The sequence below is a fragment of the Tachyglossus aculeatus genome, chromosome 20, assembly GCF_015852505.1.
Source record: "Tachyglossus aculeatus isolate mTacAcu1 chromosome 20, mTacAcu1.pri, whole genome shotgun sequence".
Taxonomy (NCBI): Eukaryota; Metazoa; Chordata; class Mammalia; order Monotremata; family Tachyglossidae; genus Tachyglossus; species Tachyglossus aculeatus.
The window spans coordinates 5813775-5839357 of NC_052085.1; the positions used below are offsets into that span (position 1 = coordinate 5813775).

General features: G+C 42.7%; 1 protein-coding gene across 7 annotated transcripts in view; it reads left to right on the forward strand.

Annotated features, from left to right (window-relative positions):
• The window catches only part of NBEA (neurobeachin), a 448073-nt gene that overhangs the window by 338199 nt on the left and 84291 nt on the right, over nt 1-25583 (forward strand). For all 7 annotated transcript variants that reach the window (XM_038761708.1, XM_038761703.1, XM_038761704.1 and 4 more), the window contains 2 exons: nt 21856-21973; nt 22282-22384. In XM_038761708.1, coding sequence (XP_038617636.1) covers nt 21856-21973; nt 22282-22384 — 221 coding nt within the window. The remainder of the gene's footprint in view (nt 1-21855; nt 21974-22281; nt 22385-25583) is intronic.

Below are 25583 nucleotides of genomic sequence, written 5' to 3' on the forward strand. Positions count from 1 at the left end.
ACAATAATCTTCAAAGAACGGCCAGTGAAAGTGGGCTGTATGTTTGCAGGATGATATACTGCAAATGACAGGAAGAATTATGTGAGTGAAGACGAATCTGTAACATATTATTAAGCAATTTCACGAGAATAACAGGGATAAAAGGATAATGGATGAGGGTGTCATTATTACCTTCTTGTAGAGGGAAAGCAAAAGCAAAGGTAGAGAGACAAGATTAATTGAGCAAGGGTGAAGCATTCATTGCTCATCAGCTCTTTTGTACTCTTTGCTCCTGAAATTCCAGACCAAAAAAAAAAAAAAAGCTCAGAGCTGCATTTTAATGCAGCTGGCAAGAAGGCACAGAAAACTGACAGGGCACTTTTTAGTCACCTCTCTGTTTAGAAAAAGGTACAATGGCTAATATTTCCTGACTGCTCCAGCGGCCACAATATAAAAGCAGTAGAAGGATGACTTTTCCTCCGCGGCGGCAGCTACCGTTATTAACCAGGCCTTCCGAAACCATCTGTAATATCAGGTTTGGAAATGTCTCAGTTGTATGTGAGGGTGTCTGTATCTGCCTCCCTGTCAGAGCCGCGCTGGCAGACACGTTCAGGGACGTTCCCTCCTCATCAGCAGTGTCGTTTTGCTTTCAATGTTGGTAGAAGCCAAATTGCACAGGAACACTAAACACGCCATCCTTAGAAATATAAATGAAGCAATTTCTCTCCATTTGGAGCATATGGGAACAACTATTTTTCAATAGAGGGGAAAATGTGCTTTTGTTGTTTTCCTGATCGTTTCAATAATCGTGTATATAATTTGTGTATTTCAGAGAGCTTATTTTTCGATCTCGAGTTTTGCTCATTTTTAGCATTTTTTATTGAAACAAATTATTTTAAAACATATACGGTTTAATAGAGGAATACAGCCTTCTTTGATAATAGCATCCACTATGGTTCTTCTAGTTTCAGAATGATAATATAAATAAGTGTCTCTTTTGAACCCAGAGCATCTTTTGAGACATACAATATCTCCTGGCTGTGAAAGCCAAGTCTACCCTACAGGGAGAGTGAATTTAAAATGCTGATGAAACTTTGAAATGAAAGTTGCAGTTTCCCGAGTTACTAATTGTCTATCTTTATTGCTGTATTGTACTTTCCAAGTGCTTAGTACAGTGCTTTGCACACAGTAAGCGCTCAGTAAATACAACTGAATAATCAAACAAAATTAATGTTCTCCGTATCTCAGGGTATGATCAGCAGAGATCACTAAAGTTTAAGTTTACTTTAAGAACAAAGAATGTGAATTGAATTCCTTTCCGTCAGTGGAGTTGCTTTGCATGGAAAATAATAATAATTCGTAGTGGTTTTTGGTAAACATGATGTACCAAGCACTATATTAAATGCTAGGGTTTAACAATCAAGTTGAACGTAGGCCCTGTTCTACATGGGGCTCCCAATCAAAGCTGGAGAGCAAACCAGCATTGAATCCCCATTTTACAGATGAAGAAACTGAGGTACAAGGAAGTTAAGTGACTTGCCCAAGGTTACACAGCAGGCCAGTGTGACAGAACCAGCTTTAAAACCTCGGTCCTCTGAACCTTTCCATTAGGCCATGCTGCTTCCTTTAAAAGCTAACAAGAGCGTGAGATAGAAGGGGTACTATATTGAGGATCAGGCCTATATACATATAAAATATATATGTAATATATTAATGATAGGAACAGAAAATGCAATAGCTGGTGATATTATAAACTAGATAATTATCCATTGTGCCTGCATCCAGTTGTTGTGCAGATATCACAATTAAATACGTGGCCATTTAGCATTTTCTGTGTTGCACTGTTTTGCAGGTCTGTCTAACCAATTATATTGAATATTTATGCAGCGGAGAAAGCATTCCCTCCCTACAGACACACACTCACCTTATCTTCTCCATAAGAAAGACCATCACCACCAGATTTGTCCAATCAATCAATCGTATTTATTGAGCGCATACTGTGTGCAGAGCACTGCCAATGCAAAGTAAAATAGCATTGGGTTCTTTTCCAACATTTTATAGTGTGAGCCCAATGTGTATTAGTACTCCCTTTTATCATCCTTGCATCTCCGAGAATCCGTGGTATTTATTGAGCACTTACTGAGCCCGGTACTAATCATTTAGGAGAGTACACTACAACAGGTAGCCCTGCCCGCAACAAGGCTACAGTCAAAAGTGGGGAGAAAAGGGTCCTTGATCCCTGATGAGTTTGCAGTGTTTGGGATTTCCCCTGGGTAAAGCTTCCTAGCTTCTCTAGGGCGTTTGCATAAATACTGCTAATCTAATTAGCAAATCAATGGACTTCAACTACAGGTTAGGTCTTAATCCAATCAGTAAGTAAATCTCTGCCACCCTTGGGTCTTTCCCACCCTCTGTGTGATTTTGCAGCGTCCCCTGAAGCAGCGTGGCTCAGTGGAAAGAGCGCGGGCTTGGGAGTCAAAGGTCATGGGTTCGAATTCCGGCTCTGCCCCTTGTCAGCTGTGTGACTTTGGGCAAGCCACTTCACTTCTCTGTGCCTCAGTTACCTCATCTGGAAAATGAGGATTAAGACTGTGAGCCTCAAGTGGGACAACCTGATCACCTTGTATCCCCCCCAGCGCTTAGAACAGTGCTTTGCGCATAGTAAGCGCTTAACAAATACTACCATTATTGTTATTAAGACCTGATTCAGCTTCTGGGCACACCAGTCTCCGATTGGGTAATGGGTATTGGATAACAACGTATTGACTTTAGGCCCTCCTAAATTACCTGGGTGAGGGTAGGGTTGGGTGGGCTTGGAGGGTGCCTGGTTTCCTCCTCAACCACAATTTCAGGGATTAAAGGAGGGAGGATAGGGAAAACCATAGCAAGGTGGCTGGGGCACTACTTGGGTAATAATAATAACAATAATAGTAACAATATTAATGGTACTTGTTAAGTGCTTCCTGTGTGCCAGGCACTGTACTAAGCTCTGGGGTATATACAGCATGAGAAGCAGCATGTCTCTGTGGAATGAGCACGGGCTTGGGAGTCAGAGGTCATGGGTTCTAATCCCAGCTCCGCCACATGTCTAATGTATGACTTTAGGCAAGTCACTTACCTTCCCTGAGCCTCAGATAATAATAATAATAATAATAATAATAATAATAATAATAATAATGGCATTTATTAAGCGCTTACTATGTGCAAAGCACTGTTCTAAGCGCTGGGGAGGTTACAAGGTGATCAGGTTGTCCCACGGGAGGCTCACAGTCTTAATCCCCATTTTACAGTGAGGTCACTGAGGCCCGGAGAAGTGAAGTGACTTGCCCAAAGTCACACAGTTTACAGTTGGCAGAGCCGGAATTTGAATCCATGACCTCTGACTCCAAAGCCCAGACTCTTTCCACTGAGCCACGCTGCTTCTCTAAGCAGTTACTTCATCTGTAAAATGGGGATTAAGACTGTGAGACCCAAGTAGGACAACCTGATCACCTTGTATCCCCCCGTGCTTAGAACAGTGCTTCGCACATAGTAAGCACTTAACAAATGCCATCATTATTATTATTATTATTATACAAGCACATCGGGTTGGACACAGTCCCTGTCCCACATGGGGCTCACAGTCTTCATCCCCATTTTACAGATGAGGGAACTGAGGCTCAGAGAAGAGAAGTGACTTGCCCAAAGCCACACAGCAGACAAGTGGCGGAGCCGGGATTAGAACTCATAGTTTCTCTGGGTAACCAGGGCTCCTTTCTGGCAGCCCCGGGGCAACTTTACATATACAGTCACCCCCGCCAAACTGAGCCCAGGGCCTCTCACAGTTTATCTCAGATATTGACTGAGCTCCCACTGGGTACCGACGCACTGTAATTGTGTGCTTGGGCAAATACCACAGAGAAAAGAGACCCTTACTATGCCCTCAAGGAGCTTACACTCTAACAGGGAGACAGGTTTACTTCCAGTTTGGTCCATTTTACTGTTTGCTGGGGGCCAGGGCTAGTGCTTAGCTGGTTTGGGACTCAGCCTCGGTGAACTTGGTTAGCCTGCACCCAGGTTTTTCACCTGAATGATCACTGTCCTGATTCCCCACTGCTTATCTGCCTCTGAAGCAGCTCGTCTCATAAAAGGATTCCAGACTGCCTTTTCTGTTTCAATTTCTAATCTTACCACAGTGGTATTTCAGCATTTTGGGTGCTTTATCAAATTTACTAATTTGTTTTTTATGGTGTTTAAATTTACCACTTTGTATATGACTCTGTCATTAGCTTAGACTGTTAGAGAACCTAAATGTTTACTTGGCATGTCAGAGGAATGGGATATTTTAATTCCAATTACGGTACTGCACTTTCACTGGTAAGAATCAGTCTGTAGTATTCCTTGAGCTCCTGCTGTGTGTAGAACACTGTACTAAGTGTTTGGGAAAGTATGCTAGAATTAGCAGACATAATCCTTGTCCTCAGGGAGTTTACAAAGTAGCAGAGGAGTCAGGCACTAAAATAATTTATAGATAGGAGAACAAAGCAAAAGCCGATATGTAGATGAGTTAGTACTTCATATTCTAAACTGTTAGTTGATGATGATGATGATAATGGCATTTTATTAAGCGCTTACTATGTGCAAAGCACTGTTCTAAGCGCTGGGGAGTTTACAAGGTGATCAGGTTGTCCCACAAGGGGCTCACAGTCTTAATCCCCATTTTACAGATGAGGGAACTGAGGCACAGAGAAGTTAAGTGACTTGCCCAAAGTCACACAGCTGCCAAGTGGCAGAGCCGGGATTTGAACCGATGACCTCTCACTCCAAAGCCCGGGCTCTTTCCACTGAGCCACGCTGCTTCCCAGTTAGTTGTATTAACATCACTAGTTTTTTAGTACTTTGCTTGTTGTAAGCATTTATATTTGCACATTGCATTCACAAATGAACAGATAACTCGATTTTAGAAATATGTGATATGTAAGAAATAACCTATGGGCTAATATAAGGAAATCTGTGCTTATCTAAACATTTTTTCTACAATGTTTTATCACTGAGATTTTTTTAAAAAAAGAGAAAATGCAGAGTCACATTTCATATTTAGTCTCCCAGGCCTTTCAGCCTTTTCCTAATTCTGTTTCCCCCCTAAAAATGTACAAACTTAACATGAAAGTTCCAGACAGAGGAGAAAACAAATAAGATTGTTAGCTTCCCTGAAATACCGAGACATTGTTGCTCAGACCATCTATTAGAAAACAACGGTAGGTCGGCAGACAGAATGCGGTGTGCACTTCTAGTCGTTGTTATCTTATGAATTAGTGGCCAAATGCCCCGCATTAGATGGAGTGGTCATGAATTTGGGGTTCCATCCGATCCGCCTCTCGAAAAGCCTGGGACAGGAATGATTAGGGTATTGATTTGGGCCAGGATGGTGGCAGGAAGGAATCCCTCAGTTTCTGCAGCATGGCAGCAGAAAAGAAAAGTAGGTAATTCTTCCTCTCCCTCCCTCGTAGCCCTCCAGCACCCTCCACCTCTTCTCCCTCTCCCTTGATTCTATTTGCCCATCGTTTTTCTTGTGTTGTCCTTAGAACTGTGGAAACAGAATTGTTTAGTAGCATTTAGACAGTTGTGGAAAATCATTCCTAGACAACCACGTTGCTTGTTTGATATGGGCTCCCAAGTACGGCAGCATTTTGGCCACGGGAATAAAATGAGCCATTCTGCATTTTAAGTAAATTTGTGTGACCAAACGTGAATTTTCGCTATAATTGGAATAAGGTTAATAATTTAAAGCAAGGTTAAAAGTCGACAGGAGAAGAATTGGGTTAGTTTGCAAAAAAGAAATTTGTTTCCCTAAGTGAAAATTGGGGTCAAGAGGCCACAGCCCTCCTCGCTCCCACCCGAATGAAATGAATAAAATAATTCAGCAGTGGAGCAGTAGCATGTAAGGTAATGACAGGATCATACATGGTGTCTTAAATTAAAATGCCGTACTTGGGGAAAAATGTATTTTGTATATACAAGCATGAAATGGCGACATTTAGTCTCTTCGCCTCATTAATCTTCCACTTGGAATATAAAGCTGATGTCCTGGCCACTGGTGCTCATTAAGGGTCTCATGGCACTTTCAGGTGAGAAAGGGTGTTAACCTTGGTCTTCTGAGATACATATTTCAGGTTCACTAACTGAGTTTTGCCTGTCTCCCTGTGGTAAGACTATCTCTCAGTTTTTCTCAGTCTTCAGCACTTGAATATATAGGCATTCAGCTGAACGTTAAGTTTATTATTTATTGTGCCCCACTCTCGGTATTTTTCCATCTGTCTCCCGCATTAGAGTGAAAGCTCCTTTTGAACAGACAACGTATATTATGCTTCTCTGTACTTTAAGTGCTTAGTTCTATGCATTGCTCTTCAGTAGGCGCTCTAAAGATACCATTACTACTCCTTTCATTCACTCAGTTGTATTTATTAAGTGCATACTGGGTGCAGAGCACAGTACTTATTTCTTAGATATATATGTGTCTCTCGCTGGGTCAACACTGGACAAGAATGTCCTTTGAAACTTTTGGGATGAAGCTCAGTGGCGAAGCTGATGCCCAGGATCCATCCATCAGTCTGTAAGCCCGTTCTGGGCAGGGATTGTCTTTATTGCTGAATTGTACTTTCTGAGCGCTTAGTGCAGTGCTCTGCGCACAGCAAGACTTTGGGCAAGTCACTTAACGTCTCTGTGCCTGTTACTTCATCTGTAAAATGGGGGATTAAGACTGTGAGCCCCTCGTGTGACAACTTGATCACCTTCTAACCTCCCCAGTGCTTAGAACAGTGCTTTGCACATAGTAAGCGCTTAATAAATGCCAGTATTATTATTATTATTAAATACGATTGAATTTCTTTCATTCAATGGTATTTATTGATTCTTACTGTGTGGAGCACTGTACTAAGCACTTGGGAAGTACAAATTGGCACCATATAGAGACGGTCCCTACCCAACAGCGGGCTCACAGTCTAGAATTTACTGCATTTATAGAGAAGAGTTTCATTTTTGGACCTATTTATGCCTAGCTCCAGGTGACAGTTTCTCTGGACTTGATAGAAATGGGCCACCAAATTTAAAAATTCTATACTCAAACCTTTTTCCTCAACGGACAAGTCACTAATAATAGCAGAAGCATCCCTCAATTGGTTATTTGCCAACCAGGAGCCCTGCGGAGGCCCCTCTGTGCAGGTTTTGCGCCGTCAAACATACTCATCCTGCAGCTGCCTCCTGACTCATTTTGAGCCTCATTTGGTTACCTTCCTCACCACTAGATTGTACGCTCCTTGAGGGCAGGGACCGTGTCTTCCGACTCTGTTGTATTGGACTGTCCCAAGCAGTTCATACAGGGCCTTGTGCATGCTGAGTACTCAAATACCATTCATGGATGAAGTGATGGATTGCCAGGTTGGATGGTCAGTGATTGGGGGCAGAGCGGGTGACGGGGTCCCCATAGGCCCTGGATGTAGCAGCTCCACATTTTTTTTAAGCGATATTTGTAAAGCACTTACTGTGTGCCAGGTACTGTACTAAGCGCTGGGGTAGATACAAGCTAGTCAGGTTGGACACAGTCCCTGCCAGACATGGGCCCCACTGTCTTAAGCCCCCTTTTACAGGTGAGGGAAATGAGGCACAGAGACGTGAAGTGACTTTCCAAAGGCCACACAGCAGACAGGTGGCCGAGCTGGGATTAAAATCCAGGTCTTCCCGACATTTAGCCCTGTGCTCTAGCTACTAGGCCATGCTGCTTCAACTAAAATGCCCGAATCGTCCTATATTCCAGGTAAAAGTTCTGTACTGCTATAACTCCCCATGATATTAGTGACCACAAAGCTATTCATGAGGACTCCACTAACAGGCAGCATCATTTGGGGTAAAGAGCTTTGAGTTTGGGAGTCAGAAAACCCGTGTTCTAATCTCAGCTCCATCACTGGCCTGCTGTGTGACCTTGGGCAAGTAACTTAACCTCCCTGTGCCCGAGTCCTCACCTGTTAGCTGGGGATAAGATACCTGGTTCTCTCTAACTCTTAGAATGTGGACTCCATATAGGACAGAGACAGTGCCCGATTATCTTGTTCCTACCCCAGGGCTGGTAAGGAGACTGGCCTAGTGAAAAAAGCACAGGGCAGGGATGCAGGAGACCTGAGTTCTAATGCTGGCTCTGTCACTTCTCTTCTGTGTGACCTTGGGCAAATCATTTAACTTTTCTGTGCCTGTTACCTCATCAATAAAATGAAGCTACTTGATTCTCCCTTCCTTAGACTGAGAGACCCAAGTTGGAGAGAGACTTTGATCCGATTATTTTGTATCTACTTCATTGTTTAGCTCATAGTAAGGCCAATACTACTATTATCAGTATTATCAGTTTTCAACCTGCCCCTAAGTCTGTCCCGCACAGAGTTCAGAGTAACCAGAGCTGTGTCCCAGGTTTGATAGCAGGCTGCCAGACCAACATAATTCTAGAATCCCATTTCTAACCATCTGCAATTAGCGTAAACGTTTCCGAAGTGTTCATTTGGCCAATATGCAGTACCGGAGGGACCGCCGCTGTGAGGGCAGGCTGTGGGCTGAACCAACTCCATGAGGCGGTTAAGCAGTCCCAGCTGTGCGCTCCTGTGCTGGCACCGGTTGAGCGGTGTTTTGATGGCCTTTCTGCCCTATTTATGCACCCGGATCTGTTTTTCTGTTTGCACAGCTCATTGAGGGAAATTCAGTTTTCTATTGTCTTAGTTGCAATCCACTAGGTTGTAAACCCCTTGAGGGCAGGGGTTGTGTCTGTTCATGACCCCCGTATTCACCCAAGTGCTTAGTACAGTGATCTCCACTCAGTAGGTGCTCAGTAAATTCTATTGATCTTTTAGTTTGTAAATTAAAAAAAAAATCTCAATGGCCACTGTGTGTTTGTACATATTTATTACTCTATTTATTTTACTTGTACATATCTATTCTATTTATTTTATTTTGTTAGTATGTTTGGTTTTGGTTTCTGTCTCCCCCTTTTAGACTGTGAGCCCACTGTTGGGTGGGGACTGTCTCTATATGTTGCCAATTTGTACTTCCCAAGCGCTTAGTACAGTGCTCTGTACACAGTAAGCGCTCAATAAATACGATTGATGATGATGATGATGATGATTTCCTGACCCAGGGCAGAGTTTTTATCTTTCTCCTTCTCTTTGCCCACAAACCCACACCTGAGGATGCGGATTGGACATTTTTGATGGACGCTTTTGGGGAATCAAGGGCAGAGACTGGGGCTTCCACTTCCCTTTCACCAACCTTCCAAGCCCTGGCATTCGACAGTCCTTAACACTGACAGTTTCAAAGAAACGTTCAAAGACACCATTGGCACATGATTCCAAGTGGTCGGGCTAATAGGGGACCCATCAAAATCTACCCCCGACAGTTTTGAGCTCCTCAAAGGCAGGGTCACTGCCTTCTACTTCTCTTGGATCGCCCTCAGTGTGTTGCCCACAGTTAGTGCTAAATAGGTTCTATTGTTACCGTCCAGTTTATCGGTCAGTTTATGTAGAATCAGTTTATGGTGACACTGTTTCACTCTGAGTTTTCAATGAAAAATCTGAACTCGAGGTTGAAATAGTCACCTAAAATAAACAAGCACTTAATAATTTTGGTATTCGTTAAGCACCTACTGTGTGCCAGGCCCTGTACTAGGCACTGGGATAGATACAAGCAAATAGAATTGGACACAGTCCCTATCCCACAAGGGGCTCCCGGTCTCAATCCCCATTTTAAAGATGAGGGAACTGAGACACAGAGAAGTAAAGCTACTTGCCTGAGGTCACACAGCAGATAAGCGGCGGATCTGGGATTAGACCTTCTGGCTCCCAGGGCAGTGCTCTATCCACCATGCCACGCTGCTTATAATCTTTGTGTTGTCTTGGCCCTTTACGTTGACATTTTTTGTCACATCTAGTTGTTTCGAATAATGGGAAAGTAAATACCGATGGAAATTTCTTCTAAGTTTGGCTACCTTTGGAGTTCATTACATTTATCTTGGTGTGCATGACCAGTGAGTGACTGACATTCCCTTTCCACATGGTGAACATGTCGAAATGGCCCCTACCTGCACTGTCATATTCGTTGCCCACATACAGAATCTGGGGTTATTTTTGTTTCTCCCATTTGAAGTCCATCCTTACGGAAGTCTCTGTTCCAAGGCAGTTTCCCCATTTCTGATTACTCCACACCAGACTGATCTGTCTTCTGCTGCCACCGCCTCCCAACCACCCACTGCCCTGCCACATCGTATTAAGTTTTGTTTCATTCTGTCTTCATAGTATTTCAAAGTAGGAGGCAGAGGAGATGTGGGTTACAGTCCCAGCTCCCCCTCTTGCCTTCTGTGTGACCTTGGCAAGTCATTTAACTTGTCCGTGCCTCAGTTTCTTTTTCTATAAAATGGGGATAAGATTGCTGGTCTTCCTCCCTCTCAGACAGTGAGCCCTATGTGGGACAGGGGCTGCTTCTGATTCGATTATCTTGCGTCTGCCTCAGTATTCAGCACGGTATTTAGAATCAACCCATCAGTGACTTTTATTGAGCCCTTTTGGGGTCCAAAGCAGAGCACTGTTCTAAACACAGTAGAGTAGGTTGACCCCATTTCTTCTTTAATGAGTTTAGAATCTAGTGCATGAGCCTTAAGTGCCTAATAAATATTATCATTATCATCATCATCATTATTATTGTCATTTTTGTTATTCACACTTCTCTGTGTTTTTCTGGGTTTTGACTGGAATCTACAGAACTAATTCAGTATATCTGGTCCAAACAGGAACATATCCGGAATTGTTCTGAAATATTGACTATTTGGAGCTCTGTTTCATGTTTATCTGTGTATTCTTAGTGCCAAGGTACCTCTGAAGTTGAGAACTACAAGTTCAGTGAACGGCTCCCATCCAACCTCTTTCCTTCCTATCGCACAGTAGAAGACACCAGTAAGGCAATTCCAGACTTGAAGTAGGAAGGTGGCTCGTCTGCCACCACAACCTACAAAAGTAGGCCAAGTCAGTACCGAATGGAGATTGTACATGGCATGTAAAATGTCTCCGAGAAACAGCAGCATAATGCCAATCTCAAATGTACAGCCAAAAAGCGAAAATCAGCCAATATCCAAGATCTACCACCCCATACACCCAGAGGTGTTGCAACTGTGCAATGAAACTAGCTCCCCTCAGGCTGATAACTTTCCCACGTCCGGCCCTGTCCCAGTCTCAGCAGTACTGCTCCTCTGGTTGTTCCACTCAGTCATCATCATCATCATCAATCGTATTTATTGAGCGCTTACTGTGTGCAGAGCACTGTACTAAGCGCTTGGGAAGTACAAGTTGGCAACATATAGAGACAGTCCCTACCCAACAGTGGGCTCACAGTCTAAAAGGGGGAGACAGAGAACAAAACCAAACATACTAACAAAATAAAATAAATAGAATAGATATGTACAAGTAAAATAAATAGAGTAACAAATATGTACAAACATATATACATATATACAGGAATCTGCAAATTCCCTCTCGTTCAGAGCCAGCCCAGCCCCCCGCCCTAACTTCACTGCCCATTGGCCTGTTACCACATTGCAATGTCACCGCTCCTCTTTTCTTGATAATAATAATAATAATAATGATGATGGCATTTGTTAAGCGCTTACTATGTGCAAAGCACTGCTCTAAGCACTGGGGAGGATACAAGGTGATCAGGTTGTCCCCCTTGAGGCTCACAGTCTTAATCCCCATTTTACAGATGAGGTAACTGAGGCCCAGAGAAGTGAAGTGACTTGCCCAGAGCCACACAGCTGACAATTGGCGGAGCCGGGATTTGAACCCATGAGCTCTGACTCCAAAGCCCGTGCTCTTTCCAATGAGCCACGCTGCCTGTCTATGAGCCATGCTGTTTGATGGAGCCCGTCTCCTCTGCCTTCCGATGCCCATTCAGCCCCCATCCCTGCTGCCCTGGGAGAGCCCCCTAACTTGGTTAGGAATGTACTCTGTGTTTCATGCGGGCACAATCGGGGCACATGTCTAAAAGTCATTGAATTTTGTGATTTTTTTGGTCTTTGAATAAAACAAGGCTTTCCAGTTCTGAAAATGGAATAATGTCGATTGTAATGAACTCAGTATACCTTACTGTACTTCCAGTGGCAGAGAAGTGTGCAAATGACTTACCTGTAGGAAAATTAGTTTTGTCCATCACCAGATGTAAGAAAAACAACTTCCAAAGGCAAAAAGTGTAGCCCCTCTGCTGACAAAGGATCTTTATTCACTAACAGTAGCAATGAATTAAAAGCGGTAGACAACAGGGCACTGTATGAAATCCAAAATTAAAACCCAACAACTTTGATTCCTGAAGTCCTTTGTCAAAAACGTATAGTTTCATTTTCAAAGGACACAAACGGGTAGTCTTTATTTCTCTTTTTCTTCTCAATCCTCATTGTCCGAGGAACCTCTGCATCTGTTTCTCTGTTTTAATAATGACATTTACGCTGGGCCGCATTAATATGAAACAGCATGAAGTGCCTGTGCCAGTGGATTCTTTTTAATTACTGTGTGAAAAAGGTATGTAATTGAAACAAAAAGCATTGTTTCCAATCCTAATTTTTTTTTTTTTTTCTTCCTTGAGTCCATCCTGTCAGGCTGAAAGCGTGAAAGTTATTTTCTGGTGGTGTGATTAGATTGGGGCTGAGCTCTCCAGCTGGCAGGCCTGTCTGTGACTGGCGGCGGCCTATCCCCAGCGCTTGTCATTTCCTGACACGCCTGACAGGATGGGGACAGCAGCTCCAGACAGGTTCATTAGATGGTGTTTTCTACAGCTGGGCTAAAAATAATATTAAAAAAAATAATAAAAATATAAAAAAAAGTCCAAGCTTTGTCAAGGCCCAAGCTGTAGGGGCCTTTCTTGTTGGTTTAAACCAAGGCCTTGTTTTGACAAATTTTGATCCGTGCAGTTTTTAGATTTTCTGACACATTTTTGTTTTCTCCCCCTTTGGCCTGCCCTTTGTGCTCTCTGCCTTGTTGCTGTTTCAAAACCCTAACAGTCTTCCCAGGAGACCACAGAGCACTGTTACCGACGGCTCGGAAGAAAAGTAGAGCGTACTGTAAAATAGCAATAATTATTCATTTCCGCGGTGATCAGCGCTATCAGAGAAAAAAACATCTTGGGATTTCCAATAAGCCAATTATAAAAAAGGTTAAGAGTTTTTATGGTGCCAGAAACATGCCATCTGCATGAGAACATAGCATCATTACAAGCAATCTACCCTGTCAGACCCATTGCTCTCCACTGCTGCCAGAACTGTGGTGCTTTCATTCGCGGACTCAAGAAGATGCCAGAGTTTTCTGTTTGACTTTCATGCAGAGCTGTGTAAGATTACAGGTGACCAGATTATTTAAAACCGAAACAAGCCCCAGATTAGAATTTAAAGCTGAGGGCGTCCTTCTGGGGGACTGTGGTTCTGTTAAAGATAACCAGTTTTGCCCCCTCCCAAAATCTGTATACAGGGAGTTTGCCATTTTTATGCTGGTGGTAGTATTCTTTTTTCGGTATACATAAAACCTGGTGTCGGAACGCTTGAAGTGACTCTTCATCAACAGCATTTAGAGCCTGGTATGGGAGAAACAGAAGCACGAACCCTTTATCTGGTCATTATTCTTAGCATGTTGAACTTGAATTAGAAAGCAGCCATTGACATCTTTAATTTACGGACTGTTAGCCAAAGTCCATCTCCAACCTTAGCTGCTGATAGCTGCTTTCCTTTGGGACAACCATTTACTCCTGGGCATTTTAAGCAGCTACAACTTGGCCACGGGCACACCAGGTGCGCAATAACCGTAGTTAAGGGCTGTTACATTCATTTCTTTTGAGTGTCCTTACAGATTTGTAGAGCTCTGTAGCACAACGCATAGGGATCGGGGAGCGCGAGGGTGTAATATTTGGCAGGCAGTGGGAGGAAACAGGGTTGCTGCAGTGCCAAACCTCCATTCACAGAATTTACCTTTCCTTTGTATTGTTAGTTCCCACTGCTTTCCTTCACTGTCTCTATGACAACTGTTTAAATTGGGATAGGCAACTGTCATCTGGAGTATTACTGAGAGAAAAGTGTTAGTGAGCACGGGGTCCCATAGATAGAGCATTTCAATATAATCCAATTTTAATTGAACTCCAGAGACTTTGATGTGCTGCAGAAGGTTGGGAGAGAGCTATTCCAGGGAGAAATTAAAGCAGTCCAGCAAGGCTTCACTCCCCAAACTGTCACCATTGTAAGCAAGCATTAACATCAGGCTTAACCTTCCCCTACGGAACGTCTTACTTCTTTTTCTGTCTTTCGCCACCCCTTTTGGCCATCTGTAGAAGCAAAGGCACTTTCATCTTTTCCATATATGTTTTTATACTCCTTTGATTAGGTCTGAAAAGCACGTACCAGACCTGATATTTATCAGAGGCGGACTGTTGGACCTTGATTTGCAGTTCATACGTAGGAACAGAAAGGCGGGGATTGGGTTGTATTTGTGCACTGACAGTTGGGTTTTCTTTATAAAATAGCTATTGAAGTGGACTACTTTACTACTAAGAAGTTGGAGGAGACTGTAATATGAATCTGGTTGTGATCTAAATTTGGATTACTTTTTAAATTTACCAGGTTGGGTTATTTGGGGATTAATGAAAACATTTTTCTTTGTCACATGTACATTGTGTGACTGTAGGCAAAACGGTGGAAGCCGTTAACAGGGTTTTTGTGGGAAACATTTTGTTTGCATTTTAAAATAAGGAAAAAATATAGTAGGGGTTTTTCCATGGGGTCTCAAGTGAAGTCACATATATATTAATTTATTCAAATAATAGCTGAATATTAAGGGATTCCACTGGTACTATATTGATCAGCACACACAAATCACAAAAAAGCATTCACACTGAACTCAGTATCCAACTTTTTCTGTTTAAAAGGATATATATATATATATATATAGATATCTATATATATATATATATATACACACACATACATATGAGAGAAAATGAATTGAAGTCAAGACTGGGGAGCTATTTTTCTTATTAACAAAAGATATATTTTGTTTATTTTATACTATGTTTATGTTCATTTTGAGTTGGATTGTGTGTTTTTTTTACAGCAGTGAAAGGGAATCAAGATTTAAATGCACCAGTAAAAGGTCCCTGATAAATTAGTATTTTTTGTAGTTGAGAATGCCTCATATGAAGGAAGGGATTTCATTTACGACTGCATATTTTAGTAGGTTATGGGCTCATCTGGATAAAAATTCTGCTTTAAGCCAATGTTGAAAGTGAATCTACTGGTGTGCTAACCAGTTCTCAAGGCTAGAAAGAGGTGTGTTTGGCTAACCAGTTCTCAAGGCTAGAAAGAGGTGTGTGTGGGGAATATCCACCAAAACAAACCTGGAGTGAGAACATCTATTAGAGTGAAGTAAAGGACAAGATAGTGGATCCTGAAAGCAGAGGATCAAGGTCGTTGGAGCATTGGGAGAAGTAGCTAAGCTATCGGTCCTTTTTCTCTTAGGGACTATCCTTTCACGGCTTATACTGGCTTGTCTGCATCATCTATTTCCTCTTTGCCCTTTCTCCTCCTCTTCGACTTTGGTTCAAGTGTGCCTTTCCATCCATTTTATTAAGTCCTTGAAAGAAAGTCTAGAATAATAAATACTTGAAATTCTCAAAGCACTCAAGCATCAACGGCATTTGAGGAAATAGTTGCTTATCATTTGTGCTCTTGAGAAGGGAAGCATTGAAACGTAAATGCTCACTGTACCTCGCTCTCGCCTGTCCCGCCATCGACCCCCGGCCCACGTCATCCCCCGGGCCTGGAATGCCCTCCCTCTGCCCATCCGCCAAGCTAGCTCTCTTCCTCCCTTCAAGGCCCTGCTGAGAGCTCACCTCCTCCAGGAGGCCTTCCCAGACTGAGCCCCTTCTTTCCTCTCCCCCTCGTCCCCCTCTCCATCCCCCCCGTCTTACCTCCTTCCCTTCCCCACAGCACCTGTATATATGTATATATGGTTGTACATATTTATTACTCTATTTATCTATTTATTTATTTATTTTACTTGTACATTTCTATTCCTACTTATTTTATTTTGTTGGTATGTTTGGTTCTGTTCTCTGTCTCCCCCTTTTAGACTGTGAGCCCACTGTTGGGTAGGGACTGTCTCTATGTGATGCCAATTTGTACTTCCCAAGCGCTTAGTACAGTGCTCTGAACATAGTAAGCGCTCAATAAATACGATTGATTGATTGATTGATTGATTGATAGTAAAGGCTCAGTCTGCATGCGGTTGCTATTTGCTGATGATGACGAGGGTCATTCCCTCTGTGCCACAGGTTATTGTTGGAAACATTTTTAAAACTTTCTCAGGTTATGTTCTTCTTTGGGGGGATGGATGTGGTGAAATGTCTTCACCTTGAGCCCATTGTTGGGTAGGGACCGTCTCTATATGTTGCCGATTTGTACTTCCCAAGCGCTTAGTACAGTGCTCTGCACACAGTAAGCGCTCAATAAATACGATTGAATGAATGAATGGTTGAAATATAGATCACTCCGGTTTGAGAGTGGCTCCCCTAAGAAGTATAGCCACCCTGGAACCTGGGGAGCCAGACAGCCAGGGCAGGAACCTTTTTTCTTTCCCCTTATCTTTTTTTAATGGCATTTGTTTAGCGCTTAATATGTGCCAAGCACTCTTCTAAGCACTGGAGTGGATACAAGTTAATCAGGTTGAACACAGTCTGTGTCCTGCCTGGGGCTCACAGTCTAAGTGGGAGGGAGAATAACTGTTGAATACCCATTTTGCAGGTGAGAGAACTGAGGCCTAGAGAAGATGGGTTGAGTGCCATGGTAAAATGTTATAATTGTTTAAAAAATCTCAAAGACTGTTTCATTCATTCATTCAATCATATTTATTGAGCGCTTACTGTGTGCAGAGCACTGTACTAAGCGCTTGGGAAGTACAAGCTGTAGAATTGAGAACTCTTTCATGGAGAGTAAATATTTTTGCCACCAGTGAACTTTGCCACAAGTTCAGTTTAATGGCAGGGAAAGAAAGAAGGAATAGCTGAACCAGATCCAAATCCTTACACATCCCTAGATATGCAGGCTTCCACATGCGCACAATTTAAAGGTGGGTATTAACATTTCTGTTAAGCTTAGTGTACTGAGCTCAGTGCTCTGCTTACAATAAAGACTCAATAAATACTTTTTACTGACTGAAGTAAGAGTATGTGGAGAATGGGATTCCTTTAAATTAAATGGCCATTATTAACAATCCTTCCAACTAAGATTTATATTATATGTTTATGCGTAGTTATTTCCTTACCTCTTATGAAGCAACTTACATTATAAACATGAACTTGTTTGTAAACTTATTTCTAAGTATTCTTTTTTGAAATTTGACCTGGCTTAATTTTGAATTCTTAAATTCCCAGTAGTTGATGTTTTGAAAAGCAGTATGGCCTGGTGGAAAGAGCATGGCAGTCAGAGGACCTGGGTTCTAATCCTGGCTCTGCCATGTGTCTGCTGTGTGACCTTGGCCAAGCCACTTAACTTCTCTGTGCCTCAGTTACTTACCTGTAAAATGGAAATTCAATCCTACTCCCTCTTACTTAGCCCGTGAGCCCTGTGTGGGGCAGGGACTGTGCCCAACCTGATTAGCTTGTAGCTGATTAGCAGTGCTTAGAACTAAGTGCCAAGGACTTAACTATTATCATTATTATTATTATTATTATTATTATTATTATTAGTTAGAAAATAGCAAATGCATTATTTCAGTATAACTGAAATATGAATTTGAGCAGTGGTATTTTGCTAAATGATTTAATGATTTCATTGCCATCTAAATAGTGTGTATTGATTATCAATCAGTAATATTTATTGAGTGCCAACTCTGGGTAGATCAGTATTGCTAATTATCGTTAATTATTTGGACTCCTGTACATAGCGTTAGGAAATGGTCTTTGGGGGTTGTTTTAGTTGCATGTGGTTTGATAATTCTGTATGTGTTTCTGACATGAACATATTCATATTTGATATGCATGGTTGAATTTCAAGTTCATTTCAACCCTTGGTCATTAAGCGATAGTAAGTACTCTGGTTGTGTTGGCTTCATAGGTGATTTCTGTTGGGTAGAGGCATCCATCATGTGAACTGTTGTGTGAGTCCTTGGTTTACTACACTGAGGACTGAGAGTGCCCACCTGACACAGAAAAATAGCTCCAGGCCCCCAAGGAGATTAAATTCAATATGTGAGCAGCATTGTCTTCATCCATAAAAAGCAGGCATGTTATTGGGTTCTTTAAACAGAGAGCAGCACAACACAGGGATGAAAAATAATTGTTTAAATGGTGAATCATTGGCAAAATGAACCAGTGTGTTGTGACAGTACAGTTGGTTGAAGAAACAGACACAAGTTTGTCAGATACCCTCCACCATTGGATCAGGCCCAAGACCTCTCTCCACAAAGAGTCCCATATGCTGGAGCAGGAAAGTATATTCCTCCAGAGCCCAATGGAATAGAGAAGCCTAATCCAGTCGGTAGCTTTGCTCATGTGACACTGGGTTGTAGATTTCTTCTCCAGGTCAATTCCCTGATTGGGATTTAATGGAATGGCCAGACCAATGTTTCCAGGCGAAGGTTTGAGAAGCTAAACAATCCTGGTGTGTTTATTGAACACTTAATGTATGGAGAGCACTGCACTGTGCCAGAGTAATAATTATGGTATTTGTTAAGCGCTTACTCTGTGCCAGGCACTGTACTAAGCACTGGGGTGGATATAAGCTAATCAGGTTAGACACAGTCCCTGTCCCATGTGGGGCTCCTAGTTTTGATCCTCATTTTACGGATGAGGTAACTGAAGTACAGAGAAGTTGAGTGACTTGCCCAAGTTCACACTGACTCTCAGACCCACGCCGTATCCACTACGCCATGCTGATTCTCTGTACAGTCCAACAATATAATGTAATATTAGCACGTTCCCTGCCCCCAAGGAGCTTATCGTGGTGCAAAATGGTGACGCAACTTGTTGTAGAGGTGAAGAACAGTCAATGCGGTGGTTTAAGGAGCAAAACATGGTTGGAACAGAAATAGTTGTGAACAAGATCAGAGAAACGTTAAGACAAAATCCAGGTTCTGTTTGGGAGAGCCATGGTGGCATGGCACAGTGTCCTAGGGCCACCCTTGCCCAAAGAACTGGCCCCCTGGCCCTCCGTCCCATCCTTTGGTCAGGTTTAGCAGAGGATAAAGGTTGTATAACTAGCAGTTTGTAAGTAATAATCCTGGCACTCCCTCACCTCCCTTCCTCTTTCTTCTCCCTCTTCCTTCTGGTGGGTGAGCCCATTGTTGGGTAGGGACCGTCTCTATACGTTGCCGACTTGTACTTCCCAAGCACTTAGTACAGTGCTCTGCACTCAGTAAGTGCTCAATAAATGTGATTGAGTGAATGAATGAGTGGTGGTAAGGGTGGCTCACCTGCCACAGCCCCTTCCAGTCAAACAAAGGAGACTCCGTTGTCCACTGGGATCATTTCATGATTGAGCTTATCCATGGGTTTTTTTTTTTCAGTTTGTGAAGCCATCAACGATTGAAGTTCACCAATGACTCGTGGGATTCTGAGTTCACAATCTGTCACTCCAGTAGTCGTAGAACATATGTCAGCCCAAATATTATTTACAACACTATTTGTGTCCAGGCCAAAGTCCTAGAACTGCGATTTCTTAGGTTGTGAATCCCGTGTGGGGCAGGGACTGTGTCAGATCTAATTCTCTCCCAGTGCTTAGCACAGTGTTTGCCATGTAGTAAACCCGTAAGTAAATCTCCCAAGTTCTGAAGGTAGTATGCTAGGAAATTCTTGGGGAATAGCCCGGAGTGAGCAAAAGGATGGATGGATTTATCAGAAATAACTAAAGAAAGTAGGCTTATTTCTACTGGAGAAGGGAGACCAAAGGGATTTGGTAGCTGCTTTCAAGTATATTTGGAATGCTGTGCGTGAGGAGAGAGCAGCTGTTCCCCATTTCCACTGAGGACATCAGTGCTGGCATAAATATAGTTGAGAATTCTTACACGTGACATTAGAGCAAGAGGATAAACTAATAAATATTTATTTTATCTGCAGGTTTTTCTGTTTGTGGTGCCGAGGCTGTTGGTGGCATATATGTTTCTAGAATCAGTGGAGGATGTGGGATTTCAAGCAGACTTTAAAGAAAGGAGATGAGAGGGTGTTTGTGGATTTCGCAGATGTAGTCTTTGTTAGCGTGAATTTAAGCCCCTCCCACTTTGGTTCCTTCCATCTGATGCTGTATATGGCATTGTCCCATTTTCCACCCCAATTCTGAAGAGCGGGAAGGACGCCTGATATGCAGACACCAGGGGCCCAAGAAGAAGTGTCCCGGTTGGGGTTGCTGAATACATTATGGCCTCAGAAGTCTATGTCAGGTTGGCCAGAGTGGGCCTCGGGATAATTTCCGGGAATAAGATGCCCCCTGGGCTTCTCATCCCCTCCTCCCCTCCTCAGGAATAGCCGAGAGGCACGTGACAACTTTCTGGGACCCTGCTGGGAATGCTGTGAAGCATTCAAATTTTGGAGCACCCCGGGATCTTGGAGCTTTGGGTAACCCTACCTCCAAACCTCCTTGCTAGCATTCTGGGCATGATAACAGTGGGTAGAAACCTAGAAACCAGGTCCAGGGAGACCTGTAGCCAGGGATCCAGCACTCTCAACCTGCTCCCTTTTCCTCCCCTACCCTATGACCCCCAACGATGGGGCCTTCCCCTGTGTTGCCAAAGAAGGGCCAGAGCCTACTATTTCTTGACTTGGGGGATATTTTGACCTGCCGGAGCAGAGAGAAACTCTTGTAATGATTGATCTGTCCAGACAGTTTGGATTGATCCTCATTTTTGTTATGAATTGAATATTTCTCTTTGCCTTGACTCTCCCTGTTCAGATTTTAAGCTCTTTGTTTTACTAGGCATGTATGATAACTTGACTGAATATGCATCAGCTCAATCAGTGGTATTTATTGAGTGCTTACTGTGTGCAGAGCACTGTACCAATCACCTGGGAGATTACAATACAGTGGGTCAACACAATCCCTGCCCACAAGGAGTTTCCAGGCTAAGGGGGACAGTGCAACACACAAACATAGGGTTTAAATAATTGCTGTGGATGATAGGAACAAAGTGGTTGCAGGTTGACTTGGGCAGTGGGACAAAGTGTGGGGGGAATTTGGCAGCCTTCCTCAATGCAGATTGGCTGCATTAGAATCAATTAATCGCATTTATTGACTGCTTACTGTGTGTAGAGCACCATGCCAAACGCTTGGGAGAGTACAATATAACAGAGTTGGTAGACATGTTCCCTGTCCACAACAAGCTTATAGTCTAGAGAACAGTTATATAAGTCCTATAGTAATAGCTTTTAGACATTGCTGGATTTTTTTAGTCATAGCTGTGAATCAAAAGACCCATAGTTTGGGTTTTTAGCATGTTTTATTTAATGGGCATTTCTGTGACTTCCACCACTCTTTTCATTTTTCAAAGTGAATGGTGTTCCAAAGGGATTAAATGCCGGTTCAGAAAATTCTGATGCCATTGCATCTCTGTGACATCAACCTGGTAACTTAATCTCTGCGGCCCTCCATTTCATCATCAAGAAAATGGGGGAAATTAACTCTGTCTGCTATTTTGCAAATAGACTGTATTCATTTCATCTTCAGCGAAGTGGCCTGAAGGTTAGGTGTTCAATGACCAAGCCTGTCTGCCATTTCGTAAAGCATTAACTGTGACATTTGAAGATACTGTCCAATTTTATGGTATTAAGTGGTACTTTTACAACTCTCATTTAAAGGTTCTTGCGTATACAGAGGGTCTTCATGGAAAATGGATGTTCAGCGAGATTCGAGCTGTATTTTCAAGACGTTACCTTCTACAAAACACCGCCTTGGAAGTTTTTATGGCAAACAGAAGTATGTTCTTGAGGTTATTTCATTAGAATATTCACTAGTAGATTTTAAGGTTGTTATCCGTACAAAAACAAACGTGTTTGAGATTGTTCCCTGAATAATTTTCCTGCCCCTTTCCTCTGTTAATGTATTCCTCCTGTAGCTAATAAAAGAGGTGTCAATATGAAAATGTTCTCCTCTTCCTCCTGCATTTCTGAGGATAATTTAGGAAAAAACTGTTTTAACAGGGAATTATTGTATTTTGAAAGAGGAAAAGTCCATTTTAGCCCTTGGTGGTTTTTCTAAATCAATGTTTCGTCTTCTCACCACAGCCTCGGTGATGTTTAATTTTCCTGACCAAGCCACAGTGAAAAAAGTTGTATACAGCTTGCCCCGGGTTGGAGTAGGGACCAGCTATGGTCTGCCACAAGCCAGGTAATTATGGTGCCTGACAGGTTGGTTGGGTTTGGTAACAAACTTCTAAATTCAAAAATTTGTGATCCACAGATACGGTCATTATGCTTTGATTAATAGTCATAATTGTTACCGGGAACATAGGGAGTCTCTATTTCATTGGAATGATTTGTAGGCAGATATCGTGTAATTGTTAGCATGTGGAAAGCTAACATTTTAAGGAATCTAAAAGTTGCAGAAATTAATTGGCTATTTTGTATGGTTTACACTTGAAAACTATTGTAATCAAAACCATTTTACAAACGATATGCTAGATGCAGCTACAAATCAAAAACATATTTCTTGCGTATTTATAGCCTAGTGTATTGCATATGCAGATGATTATTGGAACAATGTAAAATAATTTGCATTGCACCAGCAATTATTTACCATTTCTTGGCTTTCCTAATTTATTTGTAAGAGTGTTTCGTGAGTCTGCATTGAAAAAAAATATGTATTCCATCATGGCAACTCAACTTCAGTCAGGGAAGTTGTATACCATGCTAGGCAGGCAAGATTACCTTTTAAATGGTGATGGTGTACAAGCCTTTGGAAAATACAAACTTCAGAATATATTTTCCAGAGGCGTATACCCAGTCACCAAGGTAATCTTGTAGAGAAAATACATAGAGAAAATAATCTAATAGAGGAAATACACAGTATATCATTTGATGAGGAATACTGTTGCTTTCAGAAACTGACTTATTCTTGAGTAGGTTGCAACTCTACAGAAGCAGCGTGGCTCAGTGGAAAGAGCCCGAGCTTGGGAGTCAGAGGTCATGGGTTCTAATCCCGACTCCGCCACTAGTCAGCTGTGTGACTTTGGGCAAGTCACTTAACTTCTCTGTGCCTCAGTTACCTCATCTGTAAAATGGAGATTAAGACTATGAGCCCCATGTGGGACAACCTGATCACCTTGTATCCCCCCAGCGCTTGGAACAGTGCTTTGCTCATAGTAAGCGCTTAACAAATACCATTATGATTATTATTATTATTTCTTGTTTTTATTTGGTTAAACACAGTGAAATCTTTTCACTTCTGTCTCAGGAGGGGAAATAGGAAGGGGATAGGTGCCAGGTTGCTCTTCCATCAGTCTGGATTACCCCTAGATGGGAAGGAGAAAGTTTAGCAGGAAAGAGCAGTCTGCCCCTTGCTGGGAGAGAAGAAAAAATAGTCGCCTCAGCCACAATCCAACCTTGTCCCTCTGGGGGAGAAGAGCTCTTGTTGCCTGCTTCCAAATGGCTCTCCTCAATGCGAGATAGCTGCTCTGGATCAAGGTGCAGCCATCCACATCCGTATTACCCCCCAACCAAAGAAAGAAGGGGTAGCAGGGAAGGGAGTCACTGTTTAAGCTTTCTAACACTGACAGATCAATCAATCAATCGTATTTATTGAGCGCTTACTGTGTGCAGAGCACTGTACTAAGCTCTTGGGAAGTACAAGTTGGCAACATATAGAGACAGTATGTAACTGAACGTGTAGAAAAATCAGCCTCTGCTCACCCGCTGGAGGTTTTGAATCTGTGGTCCTGCTATGTACATGTGTAGAGTGTGTCTAATTTCCTCCTCGGTATTTATGGAACACTTACTGTGTGCAATGCTCTGTACTGACTGGGGGAAGAATGCTGGGGTACCTAAACTTGGCAGGTAATAATAATAATTGTGGTATTTGTTAAGCGCCTGCTATGTGCCATGCACTGTACTCAGTGCTGGAGTGGATTCAAGCAAATCTGGTTGGGCACAATCCCTGTCCCACATGGGACTCACAGTCTCCCTTACAAAGGAGAAGGAGTTGGCCGAATGAGATGGGCCCAGTTTTGCTCTGAGGCAGGGCTATACACATATACCTCTAGGCAACCTTGCAGTCCCAGGGGAAACAGGAACCCGGGTGTTGTGGGCATTCTTGCATTCTAACCCCCCCAATGTTGTGGCAGCTCTACTCACCTCCTTGAGACAGACTAGCTATGCTCACCTCCTTGAGACAGACTATACTGCCTGTAGCACAGCTGCATGTGTCTTCTGAGCTACACGCGCAGTTTATAAAAACAAAACAACAGCAACCAAAATACCCCAATAATACTGAAACTTGGCCCAGGAAACCGTGGGCGGAGAAATGAAAACCACAGCCCGGTGTTTAAAAACCTTGCTGTAATGTAATGTTGATACATTAAAATTATGCGTTTTTGCGTTCAAAAGGACAGAAAGGGGCCTTTAAGTATGCAAACACATGGCAGCTAAATTAACACAATAGACTCGAATGGTTCCTCTGGAGCCATTGTGGTCCATTATATCAATCATATACAAACTAAGAAGTCTTTAAGAAGGTCTTTGTATGGTAGCAGGCTCTTACTCTTTTTTGAGGCAGAAATCCAAATACTAAGATCTACCTGTTGGCCCTCCGTACCATAGACCAATCTTAAAAACGCTTCAACGTAGGTGTGGATAGAAGATATTACCAGCTGCAAATGTAACTTAACATCTCTGGCATTTAAGAGAGCCGACAATGCTGATTTGGTACTTTATATGTTTACCTAAAATTAAATTTTACATAAAAATTACAGAGTAAGCCTATGTGATTTGCCCAGGAAGCTAGCGTCAGAACTGAAATAAAATTTTTCGTGTAGTCACCTAGACTGAGAAATACTCACAGGCTAGTCTACCCACTGAGCCATACTGTCTCTCAGTCAATCAGTCATTTATTGACCATGTATTATGGGCAGAGCACTGTACTAAAGGCTAGAGAGAGTACAATATAACAGTTGGTAGACACATTCCTTGCCCACAGGGAGCTTACATGGCAGAGAGGTGCTCTCAGAAACTTACTATAAACCTGGGCCAAAGTGCCACCCCCTCTACTTGGAGAAACCCCTGAGAGTTCTGGAATCGGAGCAGCTTTTTCTTGGGCCCAGGCCAGAGGAGATGCCCACAAAAGTTGGTGCTGGGAGTTTCCTGGTCACAGCAGAGATCTCCAGAGTTTCCCACCCTGGTTCTTCTAGTTCACTTCGGGGGTCATCATGCCAAGTGGGGACCCTGAGACCAGCCCCTAAGACCAGTGACCAGCTCCAGAAATTCAGGGATGCAGCTTATCACCCCGGGTCTTCATACTGTCAGCACCCTTCTCTGTCTTCTTCCATGCCCTAGCCCCATGCAAAGATGGCCCATACAGGGGAGAGGACTGGGGA